At 40.1% G+C, this 22,365-nt stretch overlaps 2 protein-coding genes across 6 annotated transcripts in view; one reads left to right on the forward strand and one right to left on the reverse strand.

Annotated features, from left to right (window-relative positions):
* The window catches only part of CPEB3 (cytoplasmic polyadenylation element binding protein 3), a 199,305-nt gene extending 179,031 nt beyond the window's left edge, over window positions 1-20,274 (reverse strand). The window contains exons 1-2 of one of the 5 annotated variants that reach the window (XM_055334401.1): window positions 20,018-20,274; window positions 19,295-19,380 (exon numbers count right to left, since the gene is read on the reverse strand). Coding sequence is in view for 2 of the 5 variants with exons in the window: in XM_055334397.1 (XP_055190372.1) it covers window positions 19,295-19,380; window positions 19,959-20,047 (175 nt within the window). In the remaining 3 variants the exon portion in view is untranslated. Of the gene's footprint in view, window positions 1-19,294; window positions 19,381-19,958 lie in introns of all 5 variants that reach the window. The other 4 variants (XM_055334397.1, XM_055334398.1, XM_055334400.1 and 1 more) reach the window with 4 other exon arrangements.
* Window positions 20,275-20,508: 234 nt separating this feature from the next.
* The window catches only part of MARCHF5 (membrane associated ring-CH-type finger 5), a 49,938-nt gene continuing 48,081 nt past the window's right edge, over window positions 20,509-22,365 (forward strand). The window contains exon 1 of the mRNA XM_055334405.1: window positions 20,509-20,632. Within this exon, the coding sequence (XP_055190380.1) occupies window positions 20,598-20,632 (35 nt within the window). The 5' untranslated portion in view covers window positions 20,509-20,597. The remainder of the gene's footprint in view (window positions 20,633-22,365) is intronic.

Here is a 22,365-nt window from a genome sequence, read left to right on the forward strand (position 1 = left end):
ATGGATGAGAGACATAGAAAGAGGCAGAGACACAGGCAGAGGGAGAAGCAGGCTCCATGCAGGGAGCCCGACGTGGGACTCGATCCTGGGCCTCCAGGGTCAGGCCCTGGGCTGAAGGCGGCCCTAAACCACTGAGCCACCCGGGCTGCCCCAAGAGGGATACTTTATTTTTTTTTTTTTAAGAGGGATACTTTAAATGGCCTTCCTATCACTTTTGGAAAAAAAATTTGGACCACCTGCCCTAATGTTAATGGATCATACATCATCACAGTGACAGGAAATCAACATTATTAATATTATGGGAGGTGGTATGTGGAAAGGATATTAGATATGAAATCTAATTATCTAAATTCAGATACCAGCATTACCACTTGTTAGCTTCCTGGCCCTGGGAGATAACAAAAACACAGATTAAGCACATACTATTTGCTTTGGCATGTATTTTGTTTACATGATGAATAATTGCACACAACCCTAAGATGTTATGTACCTTTATTATCCCCCATTTTACAGATGAATATATTAAGGCTCTGAGAAGTCTAAGTTAACTTACCCTAGGTTACACTGTTGGTAAGTGGAGAAGCCAAGATTCAAACCCTGCAATATGATTCTAGAAACCATGATCTCAATTTCTCAGTCTTTGTTTCCTCTAGAATTAAATAGAGATTATAATAACAACTGCCTTACCTAAATCAGACTTATATTAGTGTGTATAAGGGCATTTTTAATAAACTATAAAGCAGTAAAGGTCAATGTATGAAATCCAAAGCTAATACTGACAGGCAGATGAGTTATCTGAAAGGTCTACATTCAAGTAAAAATTTTCTTTTTTTTTTTTTTAAAGATTTTATTTATTTATTCATGATAGTCACACAGAGAGAGACAGAGAAGCAGAGACACAGGCAGAGGGAGAAGCAGGCTCCATGCAGGGAGCCCGACGTGGGATTCAACCCCGGGTCTCCAGGATCACGCCCCGGGCCAAAGGCAGGCGTCAAACCGCTGCGCCACCCAGGGATCCCAAGTAAAAATTTTCTTGTCTCTTTTCTATTTAATATTGGGAGTCAAATGACCTATGTTAAACCCATGCTTTTTGTAGTAACAATGATCTTGCTATACAGACATTTCTCAACCCACCTCTTTCTATACCCTCTGTTTTCTACAATGAAAGCAGAGTACAGTGGGACATATCTTTTTAAAGTGCCATAGGATATAGATTTTATTGTTTGTTTCGAAATCAATGGATTGAATTTCTTCATCATCTGGTGATGACAATGATGATGATGATATTCATACTAACTGATCACTTAGTCTATGTAGGCATCTCGTTAAGCATTTTATATGCCTTAATTAATCTTCATAATGATTTTAAAAAGATAGAAGCTATCATTCTTCTCATTTTTCAGATAAGGAATCTAGGGCTTAGAAATGCTAAATAATTAGCCCAGGGTGACATAACTTGCAGTAAATAAGCCCAGGTCTATTTTGACTCCAAAACTCAAGTTCTAAAGCTCATCTCTCATCCCTTACCTTCTGCCACACCCAGCTACAACCCAGAGGACTTATAATGGTTCATTCTCTTCTTTACAATCAGGCTCTGCCTCCCACTGCTTCTTACTTTAGTGGCCATCTATTTTCCAAACCAAAAGTGAAAACATGTGCTCTGATAATCTTAAATAAATTCTAGAAAAATCTCGGACCTGTGGTTGTTTATCTTTCTCCTCCATACCTGATCACTTAGAACAAGCCCTATTCAGAGCAGTGTTGGCTTTTCTTTTGAGCCCAGGCCTGGCTCATCTTAGCATTAAACCATCTCCTTATTGTTAAACCCATCTTCACCAAAAAGCCTGAGTCTCTTAGAGAATGAAACCTCAATTAGTTATATAATTCTGAAAAACCTCTCTCAAAAGAAAAAAATGAAAGGAATAAAGGTTTTCTTTACTCTTTTTTTGGAAAGATTTCATTTATTTATTCATGAGAGACAGAGAGAAAGGCAGAGACACAGGCAGAGGGAGAAGCAGGCTCTCCGCCAGAGCCCGATGTGGGACTCGATCCCAGACCCTGGGATCATGCTCTGAGTCAAAGGCAGATACTCAACCACTGAGCCACCCAGGCATCCCTTTTTTATTTTTCCTTTTTTAAATAAGAAGTTTTTGAGATATCCCTTTGAAACATCCCACTTTTTCGGAAATGCTCTTTCCCAGGGAGAGCAGAAAAGAGTAAAAGAGAAGTTTGTTCTTTTAAGGGAGGGACATTGGTTTGCTTCTCCTTTTTATTTCTTTAAGTTTATTTATTTAACTAATCTTTACACCCAGTATGGGGCTTGAACTCAAGACCCCAAGATCAAGAGTCACATGCTCTTCCACTGAGCGAGCCAGGTGCCCCTGCCTCTCAGTTATAAAGTGGCTCTCTGTTGCTGTTTGCACTGTAGGTCCTCCCTACAAAAGCAAGAATGAAAAAAGAAACCACAAACCCCAAATTTCATTTACAGAAATAATCTGCAAATTCATTCATTCAACACATTTATTGAGTACCTACTACACAGTAGCCTCCCAACATTTACTATTGCTCTTTTCCATCTAAATTCAAGATCAAGAACACTCAAAAGTAGTAAACAAAGAAAGGCTCTTTCTACCTGGTTGTTGGAAAAATAAAAATAAACAAAATATTAGATAAATATAAGTTCTACAAAGAACAAAAGAGTGGTATGATTGAAAGAATCTGGTAGGGTATTTAGATTAGATGGTCATTAAAGGTCTCAATGACAACTGAATTAAGCTCACTCCTGAATTAAAAGAGGACCCATCCATGCAAAGACTGGTGGTGCAGGATGCAAAACGAACAGCTAAAGAACAGATCTTAATGGAAGAGGAATAAGCCTTTAGAGCAGAGGCTGGCGAACTTTTTCTGTAAAAGAGCCACATAGTCAATATTACAGGCTTTGCAAGTCACATAAGTTCTGAATATAATTATTTTTGTTCTTGTTGCTGTAGTCGTATTACAATCCTTTAGAAATGTAAAAATCATTCTTAGTCCTCTAACAGTATAAAAATAGGCCTCTGGCAAAATTTGGCCCCTGCCTTAGTTTTCTGACCTGTTTTAGAGGAACATCTAATCTACTGCAGCAGAGAACAAGTAAACAATGAGGAAAGTGGTACAAGATGACATCTGGAAGGTAAGCAGGAACCAGATCATGTAGGGTCTTTTAGGCTAAGATTTTGGATTTTGTTTCTAAGTGTGATGGGAATCCCTTGGAGAGTCTTAAGCAAAACAGCGACATGATCTGCTTTAAGCTTTAAAAAGACTACTGTGTGGGACTCCTGGGTGGCTAAGTGGTTGAGGGTCTGCCTTTGGCTTAGGGCATGATCCCAAGGTCATGGGATCCAGTCTCGAATCTGGCTCCCCACAGGGAGCCTGCTTCTCCCTCTGCCTCTCTGTGTCTCTCATGAGTAAATAAATAAAACATTTAAAAATTAATTAATTAATTAATAAAAAGACCACTGTGGTTCTCTGCAGGGAACAGACCTTAGTTGGGGTAAGAGCAGAAGCAGAGTTGATTAGGAGGCCAGCTATTGTATCATCCAGGCTAGAAAAGACTACAGCGCTAGTGGGAAGGACTGAACACTCTCAGTCAAAGCTCTGTTTATCAGCAATGAACAAATTATAGACGGATTCTTGAAATTTTACTTTAATATCAAAAGAGTAGTATAAAGAGCTTAGGTTGAGCTATAAATAGTATTAAGTTTGATTCATCAGAAAATCTTACTCAAATTTTTAGCAATATTTTGACTTTTTTGATTTATAGATATTTGACTTTCAGGAAGATCATCTTTTTCTCTCTCCTCCTAATGAAATGATTCACAGTTTCTCTGCTTGTTCCTCGTATTATTTTTCCCCTTTTCAGCTAAATGTATCATAGACTTAGAATGTTTCTCTCAATTCAGAGTGCACTGCAGTCAACCAAAAGATAACTACTCTTAAAATCTAAGAAACTTCCAACTTCCCTTCACAACACACCCCTCTCTCAAAATTTCCACTATAAGGAAATTATAAGTGGTTTTCACACTAGCTAAAATCATTTCCTTGTTCTTTCTTTAATAAAAATACTGCTGAGAGGCACCTGTGTAGCTCAGTTGGTTAAGTGTCTGCTTTCAGCTCACGCCATGATCCCAGGGTCCTGGGATCCAGTCATGTGTCAGGCTCCCTGCTCAGTGAAGAGTCGGCTTCTCTCTTTCCCTCTGCCTGCCCCCCTTGCTCGCACCTGAGCATGCTCTTTCTCCCTCTCTCAAATAAATAAATTCTCAAAAAAATACTGCTGAGTTTTGAAAATTCATCAAGCTGTACATTTACTTTGGGCACTTTTTCTGTATATTTCTCACAACATTTTTTTTAGAAGTTGTGTGTAGGGGTAGAATATCCCGACACACACACACAGAGGGTCCAATGATCACAATCTTTAGAGGGTAGGCAGATTAGACCACAGCATAGGTTGAGTTCCTTGAAGACAGATTTGAGACCAAGTTCTGCATGCAAATGTTTTATTGAGGGTAGGATACAACTGGCAAATACACCTACAATGAAATGAAGAAGGCAGGAAGAGTCAGAGAAATACATTGACCCCCTAGTGGTTACAATTGAGTACTCAGCTGATCTTGTCATGAGCCCTATAGCTGAAATGGCCCTCAGACTTGCCTCAGATGAAGTAAGGAAGCTAAGTCTTTGCATCTTAAATCAGCCAGTCACAGACTGTGGGCTCCCAGGAGTGAGGCAGCTCCCTGCTTGCCCAATAAAAACAAAACAAAGCAAAGCTTCATGCCATCGGGAGCTAATATTCCCATCAACTATGGGATAAGCACTTTAGCTATGAAGAGAGGATCTGGATTGGAGCATCACAGTATCCACTAGAAGGGATATTCAGATATTCTCATGTAGTCAGTTACACTGATTAATGTTTATCATCGTGCATAGTATTTTACCATTGGTATATAGTATTTTATTTTTATTTATTTATTTTTAAAGATTTTATTTATTTATTCATGAGAGAGAGAGAGAGAGAGAGAGAGAGAGAGAGAGAGAGGCAGAGACACAGGCAGAGGGAGAAGCAGGCTCCATGCAGGGAGCCTGACGTGGGACTCGACCCCAGGTCCCCAGGATCATGCCCTGGGCTGAAGGCGGTACTAAACTGCTGAGCCACCCAGGCATATAGTATTTTAATTAAAATACTCTAGTAAAGTTTATTATATCAAATATATTAATTAGCATGCTAATTAGTATTTTCCCTAAAACACTGTTTTACTATGTAATATAGTATCTTACTATGATCACACATTTTTATTAAAAATAAAGACTTCATATTCAAATATTTAAGAATGTACTTTTAAAAAATACTGCTGGAAAAGTGGCTCAAGTGCCATTCAACTGTGCACCTTTATGCAGCTGATGCCTAAACTTGAGCCATTTTTTTACTCTTCTTCTATCAAGTCATATGGCTCCTCTACCCTTTCCTGTCACTGCCACCAATTCTGGTCCTCACTTTCATCTCCTCAAATCTAAAATGTCTCCTGTGTCCAATTTCACCCAAGTTTTTACAGGGATTAGAGGAATGCTCCACTGCATGACTTGCATTAATTCCTCAAATAGTCGCTGAAAGCCCGTATAAGGTTTTAGGGAAATAACTTTGGGCAAGAAGACACAACCCCTCCATTTCTTATAAACATTAATTTTGAGTGAGTGAGGCCCTAGACAATATCCTGATAATTTCATATTAGTTGTGATAAAAATGCTATGAAAAAGTACCAGATAGTTACGAAACCATATGATGCCAAGACCTGGACTGGGAGGTCAGAATGTTTTCTAATGTAAGCAAGATGAGCCTTAAACAACAAAAGGATAAAGTTCAGATGAAGTATGTTCTATGCAAAGAGAAAACCATGCTTTTTGCTACTTCAGGCTCTAGAGAGAAAGTGTACTCAAGGAACTAAGAAAGAAAGCTAGTAGCCACATTCTGGAGATTAGGGTTTAGTTGGGAAACTGATAAGTAAGCAAGGGCAATATAAAGCCATTAGAAGCAGGATTTTATTTTGCTTTTTAAGAAATATTTTCATTTTGAAATAATTTCAGAATTGCAGAATTATAAAAAATAATTTCCTTATACTTTCAACTACATTCTCCAAATGTTGACAACTTAAATGATCACAGTGGAATCATCAAAATCAACTGATTCAATACCATTATCTAACTTACAGACCTTATTTTATCAATTTCTCCACTAATATCCCTTCTAAGAATCCAATCCAGGATTATACATTGCTTTCAGTTGTCAGGTCTCCTTAGTTTCCTTTAATATGGGATAGTTCCTCAGTGTTTATCTTTCATGACCTTGACAGTGTTGAAAAGCACTGGCCAGTTATTAGTAGAATGTACCTCAATTATGGTTTATCTAACGTTTCTTCATGATCAAATTCAGGTTATACATTTTTGGCAATAATACCTTACAAAAGTAGCATTGTGTCCTTCTCAGGACCCTACAGATTTGTCCCACTATGATGTTAACATTGGTTACTTGGTTAAGGTAGTGTCTGCCAGATTTCTCTGCTGTAAAACTATTATTCACTTTCTACTTAAATAACTTTGGGAATATACTTTTTTTTTTTTTAAGATTTACTTATTTTAGAGGGAGAGAGTGAGAGAGACAGCGTGAGTCAGGGGAGGGACAAAAGAAAAGAATCTTCAAGCAGACTCCCCACTGAGCTCACAGCATGACACAGGGCTCTATCTCATGACCCATGAGATCAGGGACCCAGGAGATCACAACCATAGCCAACATCAGAGTTGGATGTTTGACCAACTTAGCCATCCATGTGCCCTATCTTTGGGAAGATTTTTGTATATAAATATTTTATTTCTCAGCATATTTTCACCCCCTAATTTTAGCATCCATCAATGATTCTTGCCTGCATTAATTATCTGTGGTGTTTGCAAATGGTGATCTGCTCTTACATCACCTCTTCTACATTAGCTGCAATGTTACTCTAAGGAAGGTTTTTTCCTTCTCCCCTGATGTATTCATTTGTTTTTATCATAATGACTCAGGAATTCATACTTTATTCCATGAGTTATAATTCATTGCTATTATTATTTTGCTACTCAAAATGTCTCCTGTCCCATTAAAATGCCTTCAGGTTGATTGCTAGGTCTTTTTTTGAGCACATCCCTACTTTCTGGCACTGCAGATGTCCCAGCTCATGTACTTTTCCTGCCCCAGTTTGAAACCAGCAAAGAACTAATCTCTCTAAAGAGTCTGAGTTGAGACACCTCTTGGTATATTCACTGGTTCTGGAGTGTCATTGCCTTAGGCTCTCTCAGCAGATAGAGCTTAAAAGTATATTTATGCATACATATGTGTTTATGTATTTATATTTATAAAATCATGAGTTTGTATTGTATCTCCAATTCCAATGAAACATTACAGGGTTCATTCTAGCCTTAGAAGGTTTTTTTTTTGAGAGAGAGAGAATGCATGCATGTGCATGCCTGTGTGAGTGGGAGGAGGGGCGGAGGAGGAGGGAGATGGGAGAGAGAATCTTGAGCAGACTCCACACAACACAGAGCTCAACATGAGGCTCCATCTCAGGACCCTGAGATGCTGACCTGAGCTGAAACCAAGAGTTGGATGTTTAACTAACTGAGCTACCCAGGTACCCCAGAAGAGTCCTTTTTAAAAAAAAAAAAAAATTCAATAAATAGTTACTGAACATCTGCCACTGGCCAGGCTCTGTGCTAGATATTGAGGATATAACATTGAACAAAACTGGCATGGTCCCTGTCCCTGCCATCATGAAGCTTAGATTCTAGTAGGCACAATTTATATATTATTCTTGTCTCCAAAATTGCTAAATTTAAATTTATGCCTGTCATTGGCTCCTTCTCACCAGGCTTTAAACAGGCCACAGAAGGATTTTAAGCAGATAACATGATCAGTTCTACATTTCTTTTCTTTTTAGTTCTACATTTTTCTAAAATTTTATTTATTTATTCATTCATGATACACACATAGAGAGAAGCAGAGGCAGGCTCCTTGGGGTGCCTGATGTGGGACTTGATCCCGGGACTCCTGGATCACGCTCTGAGCCAAAGGCAACGCTCAACCACTGAGCCACTCAAGTGTCCCTAGTTCTACATTTCTTAGAAGGTCATTGTATTGGAGAATCAAAGGAAGATAGAGCAGACTGAAGGCCAATTGTCAAATTAGTTGAAGGGGGATGAAAGTGTAAATGTGGGGAAACCAATTTGAGGCTATTAAGTAGTCCAAGGTAAGAGATGACTATCAACTAAACTGAAGTAAAGGCAGAAAGAATGGGAAACAAATATATTTGAGAAATATTTGAGAGATAGATGGACTATCTTGATGACTGACAAAAGGGTAGAAGGATGAGGTAAGGGAGAAAAATGACTCAAGGAGGACTCCTAGGTTTCTCAGAGTACATACAAAAATACTGGTTCACATTTTCGTATATTGTAAACATGACTACATGTTTCTTCCATTAAATTGTAAGCAACCAGGGCACCTGGGTGGCTCAGTTGGTTAAGTGTCTGCCTTTGACACAGGTTATTATCCTAGGGTCCTGGGATAGAGTCCCACATTGGGTTGCCTGCTCAACAGGGTGTCTGCTTCTCCCTCTCCCTCTACCCTTTCTCCGTTTGTGCTCTCTCCCTCTGAAATAAATCAAATCTTCAAAACAAAACAAAACAAAACAAAAACTGAAAGCAACCTGATGACAAGAACAGTGTAAGAGTGTACGGTTGATATCTTTGTAACAGTGTCTATACATAGTTGGAATTCAAAAAATGTTAAATAAATGATTGAATGGATAACTTTCCTCAGAATTACCAAGTTGAGATTTCAGCTGTAGAGACTCAAATTAGAACACCCTCATAAAGGCCTAGGCAAACTACATATGCTGAATATCTATTCTCCCAAAATGGTATATCCTGATCTATTAATTATATATGCTTTCTTTTCTATCATTAATTCATCTTACCCAAGGCTTAAAACCCAGAAGCTATAAAATAGAGGTGTTTGGCTATAATAACGAATTTCAGGGACACCTGGGTGGCTCAGTGGTTGAGCATCTGCCTTCGATCCCAGAGTTCCAGATGGAGTCCCACATTGGGCTCCCTGCAGGGAGCCTGCTTCTCCCTCTGCCTATGTCTCTCCCTCTTTCTCGGTGTCTCTCATGAATAAATAAATAAAATCTTTAAAAAAAATCAATGAATTTCACTTCACACCTATCAGACTGCCAAAAATTAATGCCTATAAATTGCCTATCCCTGGCAGGGGGTGGAGGTAAGGAGAAGCCTCTGTTTCTCACCTCTTGAATTTATGGGATTTAGGTGAGAAGTTTCTAGCCTCAAGCAGGTATTCTGTAAAAGTTGACACTCCGCCTTTCTCTTCATGTATCTATCTATTCCTTCAAGACCCAATTCAAACCACTCCAATTAGGAAGCCTGACTAGACCACCAATACACAGCAACCTCTTTTTCCTTCTCTGAGCTCCTAAAATACTTATCTACTAAAATTCTTCAAAAATTAATCAAGGGTGGTCCTGTGATTGATCTTGTAATAAATTGTGTTTTTTTTGTTATTTAACTATTCACATACTCATACACTGTTCTCCAGTGAAGCCAGATATGTCTTCATCTGTCAGTGTGAAGTCAGCTATGCCCCTTATTTGCTATGACTTCATCTACCTGTCAATGTTCTCATCAGTAAAACGGAAGACATGGATACTTATCTGGTAAGGTTGTTGTTAGGATTTGAAATGATGTGTGTAAAGGTACATGCCACATATTTGGTGTTCAATAAATAGATGCCAATAAGCACCAGTGAGGGCAGTTGTCAGATCTTTTCAAATTTTAATCCTGTCCCAGATAATAGCACCTCACAGAGTGCCTCACACATGGCTGCTGCTTGATATTCAGTTTATTTATACTCTATCTTTTCCAAAAAAGATAAAAAGATTTAAAGCAGCTAGGTGTTCAACAAATATTTGTTGAATGATTACAGACCACACTTTCCAGTCAGATGTTCTTTCTTCCTTACAGCTTTTTCCATAATAAACAAAACACCACACAATAGTGACTTTATAAAAGCTTTTAATCATCCTTTACTTGCACCAAGGACTTTTTCTGCTATTTTAATCTAATCAAATAAAGTTTTTTTTTTTAATTTTTATTTATTTATGATAGTCACACACAGAGAGAGAGAGAGGCAGAGACACAGGCAGAGGGAGAAGCAGGCTCCATGCACCGGGAGCCTGACGTGGGATTCGATCCCGGGTCCCCAGGATCGTGCCCTGGGCCAAAGGCAGGCGCCAAACCGCTGCGCCACCCAGGGTTCCCATAAAGTTTTTTTTTAACCCTAAAATACACGCTCATGGTGAATGTGAAAGCATTATGAGGTAATAAAATGAAAAGTAGGTTCTTCTCCCCATATAAAGGTAATATTTTTTTAATTCCTATATATCCTTCTAGAAGTTTATTTATAGATCCTAAAGTTAAAATAAAACAAGTGAGTGGGATAGTACTATACATACTATCAACTATGCTTTTTTTCACTTAATATGTAGGCAGTATGTACTGGTTTTGGTGTTTGGCAACAATTCTACCTTCTTTAAGTTATTACTTAAAGATTTGCCCTGATTTAGTATCCTAATAATATAAGCTCCACAAGGGTCTTTTCATCTCTTTTGCTCTACTCAATCCCCAGCACCTAAATAAAACCTGGAACATAAACATATGGTCAGTAAGTATTTGCTAATGAATGTACTTTTTTGGTAAGATTTTATTTATTTATTCATGAGAGACACGGGGGGGGGGAGAGAGAGAGAGAGAGAGAGAGAGAGAGAGAGAGAGAGAGAGAGGCAGAGACACAGGCAGAGGGAGAAGCAGGCTCCATGCAGGGAGCCTGATGTGGGACTTGATCCCAGAACTACAGGATCAGGCCCTGGGCTGAAGGCAGGCGCTAAACCACTGAGCTACCTAGGGATCCCTACTTCTTTTTTTGTTAAGATTTTATTTATTCATGAGAGACACAGAGGCAGAGACATAGGCAGAGGGAGAAATCTGCTTCCCATGGGGAGCCTGATACGGGAATCAATCCCAGAACCCTGGGATCATGACCTGAGCCAAAGGCAGACACTCAACCACTCAGCCACCCAGGTGCCCCATGGATGTACTTCCTTTTGCGGAATAGTCTTCATTCATTTCAGGTATACTGTCCACTCTTAGCTAAGTGGCAGGAAAGATTAATGAGATACTCTTAAGATTTTTGGACTGTGAGCAGAATAAAAACAGTCGTAGTTTCTTTATTCCAGTACTGAACTCATTTAAATATGGAATGTTCCTGCTAGCAATATTCTCTGGGTAGCTACTCTTCACTGTTCATTTAGCCTGGTTCTCCTGCCTTACCTCCAATCTTGTGAGTTAACCCAAATAGTCCCAATAAATTTCTCTTCAGTTGTTAGTTTGTCATTCCTCAACCCTCAGCACTGACTTTTTTTTTTTTAAGATTTATTTTTTTTAAGTAAGCTCTATACCCCACGTGGGGCTCAAGAGTCCTGAGGTCAAGAGTCCCATGCTAACCTCTGACTGAGCCAATTAGGTGTCCCAGCACTACTGATATTTTGAGCTACGTAAGTCTTTGTTGTGAGGGGCTGTTCTGTGCATTGCAGTATATTTAGCAGCACTGCTGGTTTCTACCAATCAGAGGCCAATAACATCCCCTTGTGTAACGATCAAAAATGTCTCCAGACATTAACAAATGTCTCCCTAAAGGGGCTAAATTAACTAATTGATTTGTGTGGAACAACAACAAAAAAATCCTGATGGCTACTATATCCATGGCAATTTTTCCTTAAGGTCTGTAGAAATATCTCATTTGTTTCAATAGCTCAGTTATATGATATATGTGTGTGTCATAGTTATTAAATAGGTCTACTAATAGATTTTAAGATTTCCTCCAGTGTTATTTTATCATTTTTTTAAAAGATTTTATTTTTAAGTAATCTTTATACCCAATGTGGGGCTGGAACTCACAATTCCAAGGCTCAAGAGTCACTTGTTCTACCAACTGAGACAGGCAGGTGCCTTATCTGGTGTTATTTTATTTTTGTGTGTGTGTTATTTTAAATAGCAGCTTTATGGAGATATAATTCAAACACCATATAATTCATCCACTGAACATATACAATGCTTTTAGTATATTCAGAGTTGCAATCCTCACTGCAATAAATTTTAGAACAATTTCATCATCTCAAAAAGAAACTCCTGCACACCTTAGTTGTCACCAAACCCCAAAACCCTGTTTGCAACAGCCTGAGGCAACCATTAATCTATTTTCTATCTCTGCAAACTTACCTATTACCTACTGTTAACATTTCATGAAATGGAAGCCTAGAACATGTGCTCTTTGGAATTATTTCACTTAGTGTAATGTTTTCAAGGTTCGTCCATGTAGCATATATCAGAACTTCATTCCTTTTTATTGTTGAACAATGTTCCATTGCATGGACATACCACATTCTATCTATCCATTCATCAATTGATGGGCATTGGGTGCTCCACTTTTTGTCTATTATGAATAATACTGCTATGAGTATTCATGTACAAGTTTTTATGTAGACATGCTTTCACTTCTCTTGGGAATAGACCTGGAGGTAGAACTGCTGGGTCACACGGGAACTTTGTTTTACCTTTTGAGGAGCTGTCAGACTGTTTTCCAAAGTGTGCACACCATTTTATCTTCCCAATAGTAGTGTAATAGAGCTCCAATTTCTTCACATTCTCACCAACATTTATCCTTTTTTTTTGATTTGACAGTAAATGTTGGAGAGCATCTCTTCATGTGCTTACTAACCATTTGTATATCTTTGGAGAAATGTCTATTCAGATCCTTTGCCCATTTTTTAATTGGGTTATTTGCCTTCCTACTACTATAGATTTGTAATAAATCTTCACATGTTCTAGGTACAAGTCTCCTTTCAGATACATGATTTCCAAAAATTTTTTTCCCACTCTGTGGGATATCTTTTCAGTTTCTGTTAACAGTCTCCTTTAGAGCACAAAAATTTTAGTTTTTATTGTCTTTTGAAAGGTAAAAATAGTGTGCTATGAGCAGCCAGTTCAGTTTGCATCTCAAATATGTGTGTGTTTCTCTGAGACAACTATCATATTTGGATGCAAGATGTGTACACATTTCCCATTTCACCACAGAGAATATTAAAAATGTGCATATGTAAGGGTCAAGATTTAATAAAATAAATATTTTTTACTGCTTACTCAAGAATAATTTTTTTGAGGGGCAGCCCAGGTGGCTCAGTGGTTTAGCGCTGCCTTCAGCCCAGGGCCTGATCCTGAAGACCCAGGATGGAGTCCCATGTCGGGCTCCCTGCATGGAGACACTTCTCCCTCTGCCTGTGTCTCTGCCTCTCTCTGCCTCTCTCTCTCTGCCTCTCTCTCTCTCTCTCTCTCTCTCTCTCTCTCTTTTTCTCTCTGTCTCTCTCATGAATAAATAAATAAAATCTTTAAAAAAATAATTTTTTTGAGAGAAAGAGAGAATTACAAGTGTGTACAAGGGAGTGGGGAGAGGCAGAGAGAGAGAATCTTAAGCAGGCTCCATGCCCAGTGTGGAGCCCAACCTGGAGCTTGATCTCACAATCCTGAGACCACGACCTGAGCCAAAATCAAGAGTTGGATGCTTAACCAACTGAGCTACCCACACAACCCATTCAGCATCCTTAAGTGAACTTCTGTTTTGCTTTTACTGCATGTGCATGGTGGTGAAAAGTATATAACATTAGTACAGTTTAGTGCCAATGCCTTTAATGGTGCTAAGGTACAAGTAGTTTCATCCATCATTATTTATGCATCAATGTAAATGCCAATGCAGTGAAAAGGGCAAATAATATTTAACTATTATTATGAAAATAATCTTAACCTCACATACTCCCAGAAAGGTTCTCAGGGAGCCTTAGGGGTCTACTAGACCACATTTTGAGAACTATGACATTCATATTTGTTTGAAATATGACTCTATGACATTCATATTTGTTTGAAAAAGAAAATAATTCCTTATGCATAATAAACTGATACCCCGGGAACAAGATACAAAAGGGAATATGTGACATATTATCTTGTGATTTTTGCCTACTTTTGACATACTATTACATATCCCAGGGACACATAATGCAGAGAGGGGAATTTAAGCAAGGATAGTGAAAAGTAATAGGTCTTCCACCATATTTATGAGTAGGAAGAGAAGGCAAGTTAGTAGGTGATGATATTATGTAACATTACTTACCCTTTATAAATATTATTGCATTAGAGTAGATATAAACTGTTAGGATTTTAATCTCTAAGGAGCAAATAAAGATAGACAGGTCTTAGACTGTCCTCTATCAGGCCAATGAAGCCTCTGTCCAGAATTAGGAAAAAGTCAATTCAAAGTAATCCTACAGATCCAAGCCAGTAAAATGTACTCTGGGGGCCAAACTCTCCCCATAAAAGTCCTTTAAGAGATGGGGACATTATCTTCTAAAGAACTACTTAGTCTATATAAAGATGTTCAAGAACTAATAGCTGTGTTAAAGCAAACTTTTGAAAACAGTTATAGACCATGGCCAAGTTACTGATATCTAACTTGTCTTTATTTCTAATCCATCCTGCATACCACTTCAAATTTAATCCCCCTAAACCACTCTCACCTTTATTCAAGAACTTTTAGTAATAATTAAAAGTTAACATTAATAGAACTCTTAACCATGTGCTCAGCACTGTACTGAACAATTTAAATGAATTTTCTCATTTAATCCTCCCAGTAATCCAATGAGGTAAAATCTATAGTTTTCCTGGAGATGAGGAAATTTGGCCTAAACAGATTCAGTAACCTGTCCCAAAGTTGCTGCTTCTGAGTGACAATACTAAGACTCAAACCTAGGCTCTTGATCGCTGCAGTATTTCTGCAGAGATACTACTGTTCTAATAATCACTTAGGGAACTTGTTTTATTAAAAAAAAAAAAAAACAGCTAATTGGGCACAACAACAAGGCACATGCCTTAGAATTTCCAGGTCAAGTCTCTGACTCACACCAGGTTTAGGAACCACAAGTTAACTTCTCATTTCCTAGAGAATAGAGTTGATTTCCTATATCTAAACTACTCTCAGCAGGATTCTAGGATAAGAGCAAAACTCCTTAAATTGGCCTACAAAGTTCTTCATTGTCACCTGATTGACATTTTTTGGTCTCATCTTTCCCCAAATTCCCTTTTTGTTTCAGTCTCCCCTATTTATCACAGGGCTTTCCTTCATAGGATATTTGCACATGCTGTTCTTTGGTCTGGAATGCTCATCCCTCTTCCCCTTGTCTAGTTAACTCTTGCTCTTATTTAGGCTTCAGCATAATGGATACCTCCTGAGAAACTTTCTTGACCTCCCTGTCAGGTCAAATCCCTAGTTATAATCCCTCATAACACTATAACACATTTGCAAATTAAAAAGTATTTATGTGATAATCTCTCTCACTATAAACTATACAAAGCTGGGTAATATGCTTGGTTTTGCTCATTACTGTATTCCCAGTGCCTAGCTTAGTGCCTGTCACATAAATACTACATGTTCAATAAATATTTGTTGAAAGAACTAATAGATTCAAGGCCTTTTAAACTATTGCCTACTTAACCAATCAAATGTAATTTTCACTCTTACTCAACAGAGACCTACAGTTACAATAATAGAGGTTAACTCTTCTCTCTACATCTTTTCATTCAGACCCAAGGTCTTTCTCCACCTCCTCACCTATATACACTTACAATTCACCTATTCACTTAAAATTCCTCCTAGTGCTACAAGGTAGAACCTAAATCTCCTTAGTTTCACAAAGTTCTTTTTAATACACCAGCCCCTAACAAATACCTCTAAACTTCTAAATCCCTTTGCATTTCCAAGCCATTCATTTGCTCATTCATATGCTTCATTACTAGTATTTCACAATGAAATACTATTCAAATGAAATACTATTATTGTTTTATTTTTTTAATGATTTGTCTTTTAGAGAGACAGAGGGCACAAGCGTGCATGAGCCCATGAGCAGGGAGAGGGAGGGGAGAGAGGGAGAGAGAGAATCCTTAAGCAGACTCCCCACTGAGCCTGATGTGGGGCTCCATCTCACAACTCAGAGATCTCGACCTGAGCTGAAATCAAGTGAGCTGAAATCAAGAGTTGGATGCCTAACCAACTGAGCTACCCAGGTGCCCCCCCCCGCTTTTTTTTTACACATAATCATTGTTAGGGAGTTTGTATGTTGTTGTTTTTTTTTTAAAGACTTATTTATTTATGATAGAGAGAGAGAGAGGCAGAGACACAGGCAGAGGGAGAAGTAGGCTCCATGCCGGGAGCCCCACGCGGAACTCAATCCCGGGACTCCAGGATCGCGCCCCAAGCCAAAGGCAGGCACCAAACCGCTGAGTCACCCAGGGATCCCCAGTTTGTATGTTCTTAAAGAGTACTTTAATATGCTACTAAAGTACAGGCAGAAGAACTTTCTGTGGCCTGCTGTGTGGACTCAGCCTGCAGCTTATCACCAAATTTAGCAAATGATAATTCTCTTTGGAGGACACCGGTTTGTTTTACACTATTTCTCCAAGGAATACCTCCAGGGTCCCTTTTGGCAGACCGTTCAAAACAAGTGTGATGGAATAACATTTAAGTAAGATACTATTTTAAATTTCCTGATGTATTTAGAGTGGTTCTGTACTCAGGCATTTCCAAATCCATTACAAAATTTTTAATGTATTCCATAACGCTCTTGGCTGAATACCATTTACCACAAACTTTAACCCTATGTAAAATGCAGCACATTTCAACTTTTTTCTCTCTTTGGTGAGACTAAGATTTAAGTAATTAAGATTTTTTTCCTTCAAAATCAAAGTACATTATAATTACAATTATTTAGGTTTTTTTTTTTTAAGATTGATTGATTTGAAAGACAGCACACACACGGGGCGGGGAGAGCAAGCTAGAGTCCCAAGCCGACTCCACACTGACCATAGAGTCTAATATGAGACTTGATCTCAATGCCCTGAGCCTAAGCCAAGAGGCAGACACTTAACTGACTGGCCCACCCACACACCCTGAGTCTTATTTTTAACTGCAAGAGCTGAGGACAACAAAGTTGACAGACAATATTAAAATTTAGGCCATAAGTGTCACTCATTTCAAATACAAGGAATTAATTTATTTCGTGAGTTTTATCAATCATGATTCTTGCCCATACTAATTAAAAAATTAAAGTTTGATAATAAAGAATTATGAGTTATCTATTTATCTGTTTCTATTTAGATGTCCTTATGAACATTTCATATGGAGCTAATTACTTTTTTAAAGTCTTTATTTTTTTTTAATTTTTATTTATTTATGATAGTCACACAGAGAGAGAGAGGCAGAGACATAGGCAGAGGGAGAAGCAGGCTCCATGCACCGGGAGCCTGACGTGGGATTTGATCCCGGGTATCCAGGATCGCGCCCTGGGCCAAAGGCAGGCGCCAAACCACTGCGCCACCCAGGGATCCCCGCTAATTACTTTTTTAACAGCTTTATCAAGATATGATTTACATACCATAAAGTTCACTCATACTAAGTGTAAAATTCAATTTTTTTTAGAATAAAGAGTTGTGCCACCATCACTAGAATCTAATTTTATTTTACATTATTTTTTAAATTGAGATATAATGCATATTGTGTAACTATTACCACTCTAATTCTGGAACATTTTCTTTACCCCAAAAAGAAACCTTGTACTCATTAGCAATCTCTCTCCCCTTTACTCTCTTACCCCTTCAGCCCTAGGCAATCACTAATCTACTTTCTGTCTCTATGAATCTTTTTCTTAACATTTAATATAAACGGAATCATACAATAAATACGTGGCTTTGTGACTGGCTCCTCTCACTTAGCATGTTTTCAAGACTTATCCATCTTGTTGCATGTATCAGAACTTTATTCCCTGTTATCACCTAATAATATTCTTTTGTCTAGATGTACCACATCTGATTTATCCTTTCATTAGTTTATGAATATTTAGAGATTATCTTAAAAGATTTATTTTACAGAGAGAGAGCTTACATGCACATGCAAGCAGGGGAAGCAGCAGGCAGAAGGAGAGGGAGATGGAGAGGAGAGGGAGAAGCAGGCTCCCTGGAGTGGGGAGCCCCCTGTTGTTGGGCTGTGGGGCTCAATTCCATGACCCTGGGATAGTGACCTGAGCTGAAGGCAGATGCTTAACCGACTGAGCCACCCAGGTGCCCAAGGTTGTATCCACCTTTTTGGCTATTCGGAATAATGCTGCTATGAACATTTGTATGTAAGTTTTGTCTAGACATATGCTTTTATTTCTCTCGGGTAAATAAGAAGTGGAATTACTAGGTCAGGTGCTAATCACTCGTAAGATGAATAACATATACATTATACATTTTTTGCTATTCCAAAGGATTTTTGACACATCCAGGAAATACTTTTCATAAAAATCCTAATATAAAATCTTTTTTTAAAAAATTAAGGTTAATTTGCACACAGCACTCTATCAACTGAAGTGTATCATTTTACTTTCCAATTTCGGATTCAAATAGAAATTATAAAATGAGGTGAAAACTGCTTTCAGTGTAAATCAAAACTAGATGGAGCTTGCACTAGCCTATTTAATCAATATGCTATGATCAAATTCTATTTTTTATATTACGATGTATATATATATATATCCATCTTCTTGTGGCACACAACTGCTTAACAGATAAATAAAGGGAAGTCTTACCCAGTAGGAGGAGTAATATATAGGAATTTAAACTATCAGATAAAAAAATAAACTATCAGATACCCTGAGTAAACTAAATTCTTATTTCCCTCCAGGGGGCCTGTTTTACATTTCATTTTCTCATGAAAAAGGTGAATCTTTAATTATAATTAGTCATGTAAATTCCCAAAGCCTTTCATAACAGCATCTTTCAGAAATTGGAGGCCAAATAAACTTCTGTTCACATGTTTTCTTTCTTTCTTTTTTTTTTTTTTTCTGGCAACGTACACTCTAGTTCAAATATATTCAGGAAGCAAACTTTAAACAGAATTAAAAGCTGGTTGTAAAATTCCACCTTAAAAAAGGCATAAAGGCACATTTTAATTTTAAAGAAAAATCAAACATCTTGCAGCAAAAATGAGGCATAATCGAGGGAAAACTACCAGACGTCCTACCAATCACAGCACTGGAGAACGCCACAGGTCGTCCAAAAGACGCATTCGTTTTAGCCAACAGCTCTTTCCTCCCGCCAAAGCTGCGCCTAGAGCGTCAAAGAATAACCCAACTAATGATTGATGATTTTTTTTCCCCCTTTGATTCCCCTCCGCCCCCCTCCTCCACACACATCCACCTGCTTGGAGGTGTCAAAGCGACTGGAAATGGTTAACAGTGACCAGCAGCAAAGAGAGAAACAAACACCCCTGACAACCCACAGCTGAGTAAGCAAGAGCTGTTTATTCACGAACATGTTCCATTTGGAGACTTGTCGGCGAGCCCTTAAAAGACCAGGCACATTTTAGAAGGCTTCTAGAGAGGGAGAGAATAATCTTTTCTCCCCCGCCACTCCCCCAAAACACACAGAGAAGCTCCGGTGGGAACAATCTGGTCAAGGCAGCCCCCAGGTCCCCTCAGGAATAACCTCCCGCACCGGTGCACCCGAGCCCTTGCACGGGTTGTGTAACTCCCCCAAACGAGCTCAGACGCGGCAGAGACTGGCCCCTGCGCGGAGGGCTTCTGAAGGCTCTACTGCCACCCTCATCCCCGCCACGGCCCGCCCCGACGCCGCGACTGGGGCCGGGGACCCTGACGAGAAATGGCCCTTCAGCCCCCTCCGCTCACCTGGCTCGGTCCCACCTGAGGGCAAGAGCTGAGAAAAGAAACAGGCAGGAAGGGCTGACCTTGTTGCTACTGACAGTGGAGCGGCACATCCTGCTGCTTCCTGGAAAGCGGCCCGAAGGACATTTTTCCCCCTGGAGGAAGGAAACGGGAGGGCGCCGGCCGGGCGGCGGCGGGCGCGGCGGCGGGCGCGGCGGCGGTGGTCGGGGCGGGCTGTGCAGCCTCTAGCGGGGACGGTCCGAGGACTACATCTCCCAGGCTGCTCTGGGCCGCCTTGCGTCGTGACCCCGGCGCGCACGGAGGCGGTGACTCTTACCTCACAGAGGTAGCTCCTCCGCCGGCAGCAACTCGGCGCCCGCGGTCCATGGACCGGAACCCCGGGCCGACGGGCAGGAACCCGGGCCGCGATCGCCGCCTCCCCGCCCCAGGCTCCTCCTCCTCGCTCTCCACCGCCTCCTCCGGACGCCCGCTGGACGCGCACCGCCGCCTCCGGGCTCGCGGAGCCACCCCAGGAGGCTGGGCGGCGGGTTCGCGGCTGCCGCCGGGCTGAGGCCTACTCCGCCGCCTCTCAGTGCTATTGTCCCTGGGCCTGGCCCCGACCAGGTCCACTGCGGAGGGCCGAGTGCGCCGGCTCCGCGGAAGATGCCGGACCAAGCCCTACAGCAGATGCTGGACAGGTACGGGCAGCCGTGGGGGAGAACGCGAGCCGCGGACCCTCGCTCTGGGTCTCGTCCTGCCGGTGTTCGGCCTCGAGGCTCTCCGTAAGCGGAGCCTGGAGTGCCGGGAGGAGTTCCACGGCCGGGGGGCTGTGAGGGGCAGAAAGTTTAGAGTCCGTGCTGGGGAAGGACAGAGCAGGTGGCTCGGGTGCGTAGACTTAAAGAGAAACTTAGGGACTGGCGTCTGGTTTTGCTGGAACGCCCTTTGGAAGTGAGAGGGGTTTGGGTTAATCCACGGAATTAGTTTCTTTTTCTGTTTCTTGCACTCCTCCCCTCCCCCCCAAACTATGTTGTAACGTGTTTGTTAGCGATGTCACTGGCAAGAACAACTAGACTATCTTTCAAGGGAGTGATCTCCTACAATTTTAAGACTCTTTCCAAAAACCAAGGGCGAGCATTCTTTTGGGAGGCCTGAGAGTCTGATTTCATTTCTCCTTTCCCCCATCCCCACCCCAAAACTGTAAGGTCAAGAGTACCCGCAAGGGAGCTTTAATGGTCAGACTAGAGTAGAGCTTATGGAAAACAGCTACATGAGTCCAACACTGAACAGTTAGCATATTTTATGATTCGTTGAGTTCACCGAGAAAGTTTTATATTATACTGGGGTCAATGGCCCATTTCTGGGGGGGCTCCAGTCTGTGAAACTCTTTTTTGTGAGGCCGATTGCACCGCCCTCTGCTGTTCAGATTCTGGTGCGTGGTTCCTACCCTGAGTTTTTGGAAGACTAAATCTACATTTTTCCCTGCCCAGGTCTTAAATTCCTGGCGTAGCTAGTGCTACAGGCTAATGCATAATGTTTATGGTTGCTTACAATTGTCAACAGACCACTTGGACCCTATTAAGCAGGTGGTACAGTTCTTTGTACTGAGTAAAGAAGATTCAACTGTAAGACATTAAATGAAAGGCCTCCCTTAACTGACATTATACCCAGTTAATCGCTCTTTGGATCAGCCACACCCAGAACACAAATCACCCAATGTACATCTCTTCCCAGAGTGACAGACATTTCCTTTGAAGCCCAGAATTTTGAGACATCAAAATTGATAAAAATCATGTTACTGTATTCAGTTGGGATGATCAAGTTCTTATGCCAGCCCTCTTTTGAAGTCAGCATTTAGGTCAGGTTGTATTGACCACCCCGTTTTTAATGTAAGTAATTTATAAACTCCTAGAAGGCAGAAACTATCTCATTTATCTTAAATCCTAGAACAGAGCCTGGTACTCGGTGTATCATCAGTAAGTATTTGTTTGATGAACAAATGCATGATTTTTTTTTCTCATTTTCCCCAGTCATCTGGGGATCTGACAAGTTACCAGGTTTTCCCTTCATTATAATTTAACATACTGGCAAATTACATAGAACTACTTAATGCCCAGAGGAAACCTCGTCATCCACTGCCAGTTACAATCAAATGACACCCTATTCTGGTGCAGGATATGTTGTAATTCGATTTGTTCTTCCCCTTTGAGTGTCTGCCACTTTCACTCTAACACAGGTGACTTTTAGAAGAGTTTTTGTGTCCAAAAGATGACCTGGCTTTCATATATTCTTTGGAGATTTCCATAAAAGTAAAAGCCAGGGAGTACTTGTGAGGCATTTACAACTTGTTAACAGAAACTTGGAAATTCTGACCGCATTTACTGAAGCCTATGACTCTAATATTGGCTTACCCTTATCTTTTGTACCTTTTTGA

The sequence above is a fragment of the Nyctereutes procyonoides genome, unplaced genomic scaffold (genome assembly GCF_905146905.1).
Source record: "Nyctereutes procyonoides isolate TBG_1078 unplaced genomic scaffold, NYPRO_anot_genome, whole genome shotgun sequence".
NCBI lineage: Eukaryota > Metazoa > Chordata > Mammalia > Carnivora > Canidae > Nyctereutes > Nyctereutes procyonoides.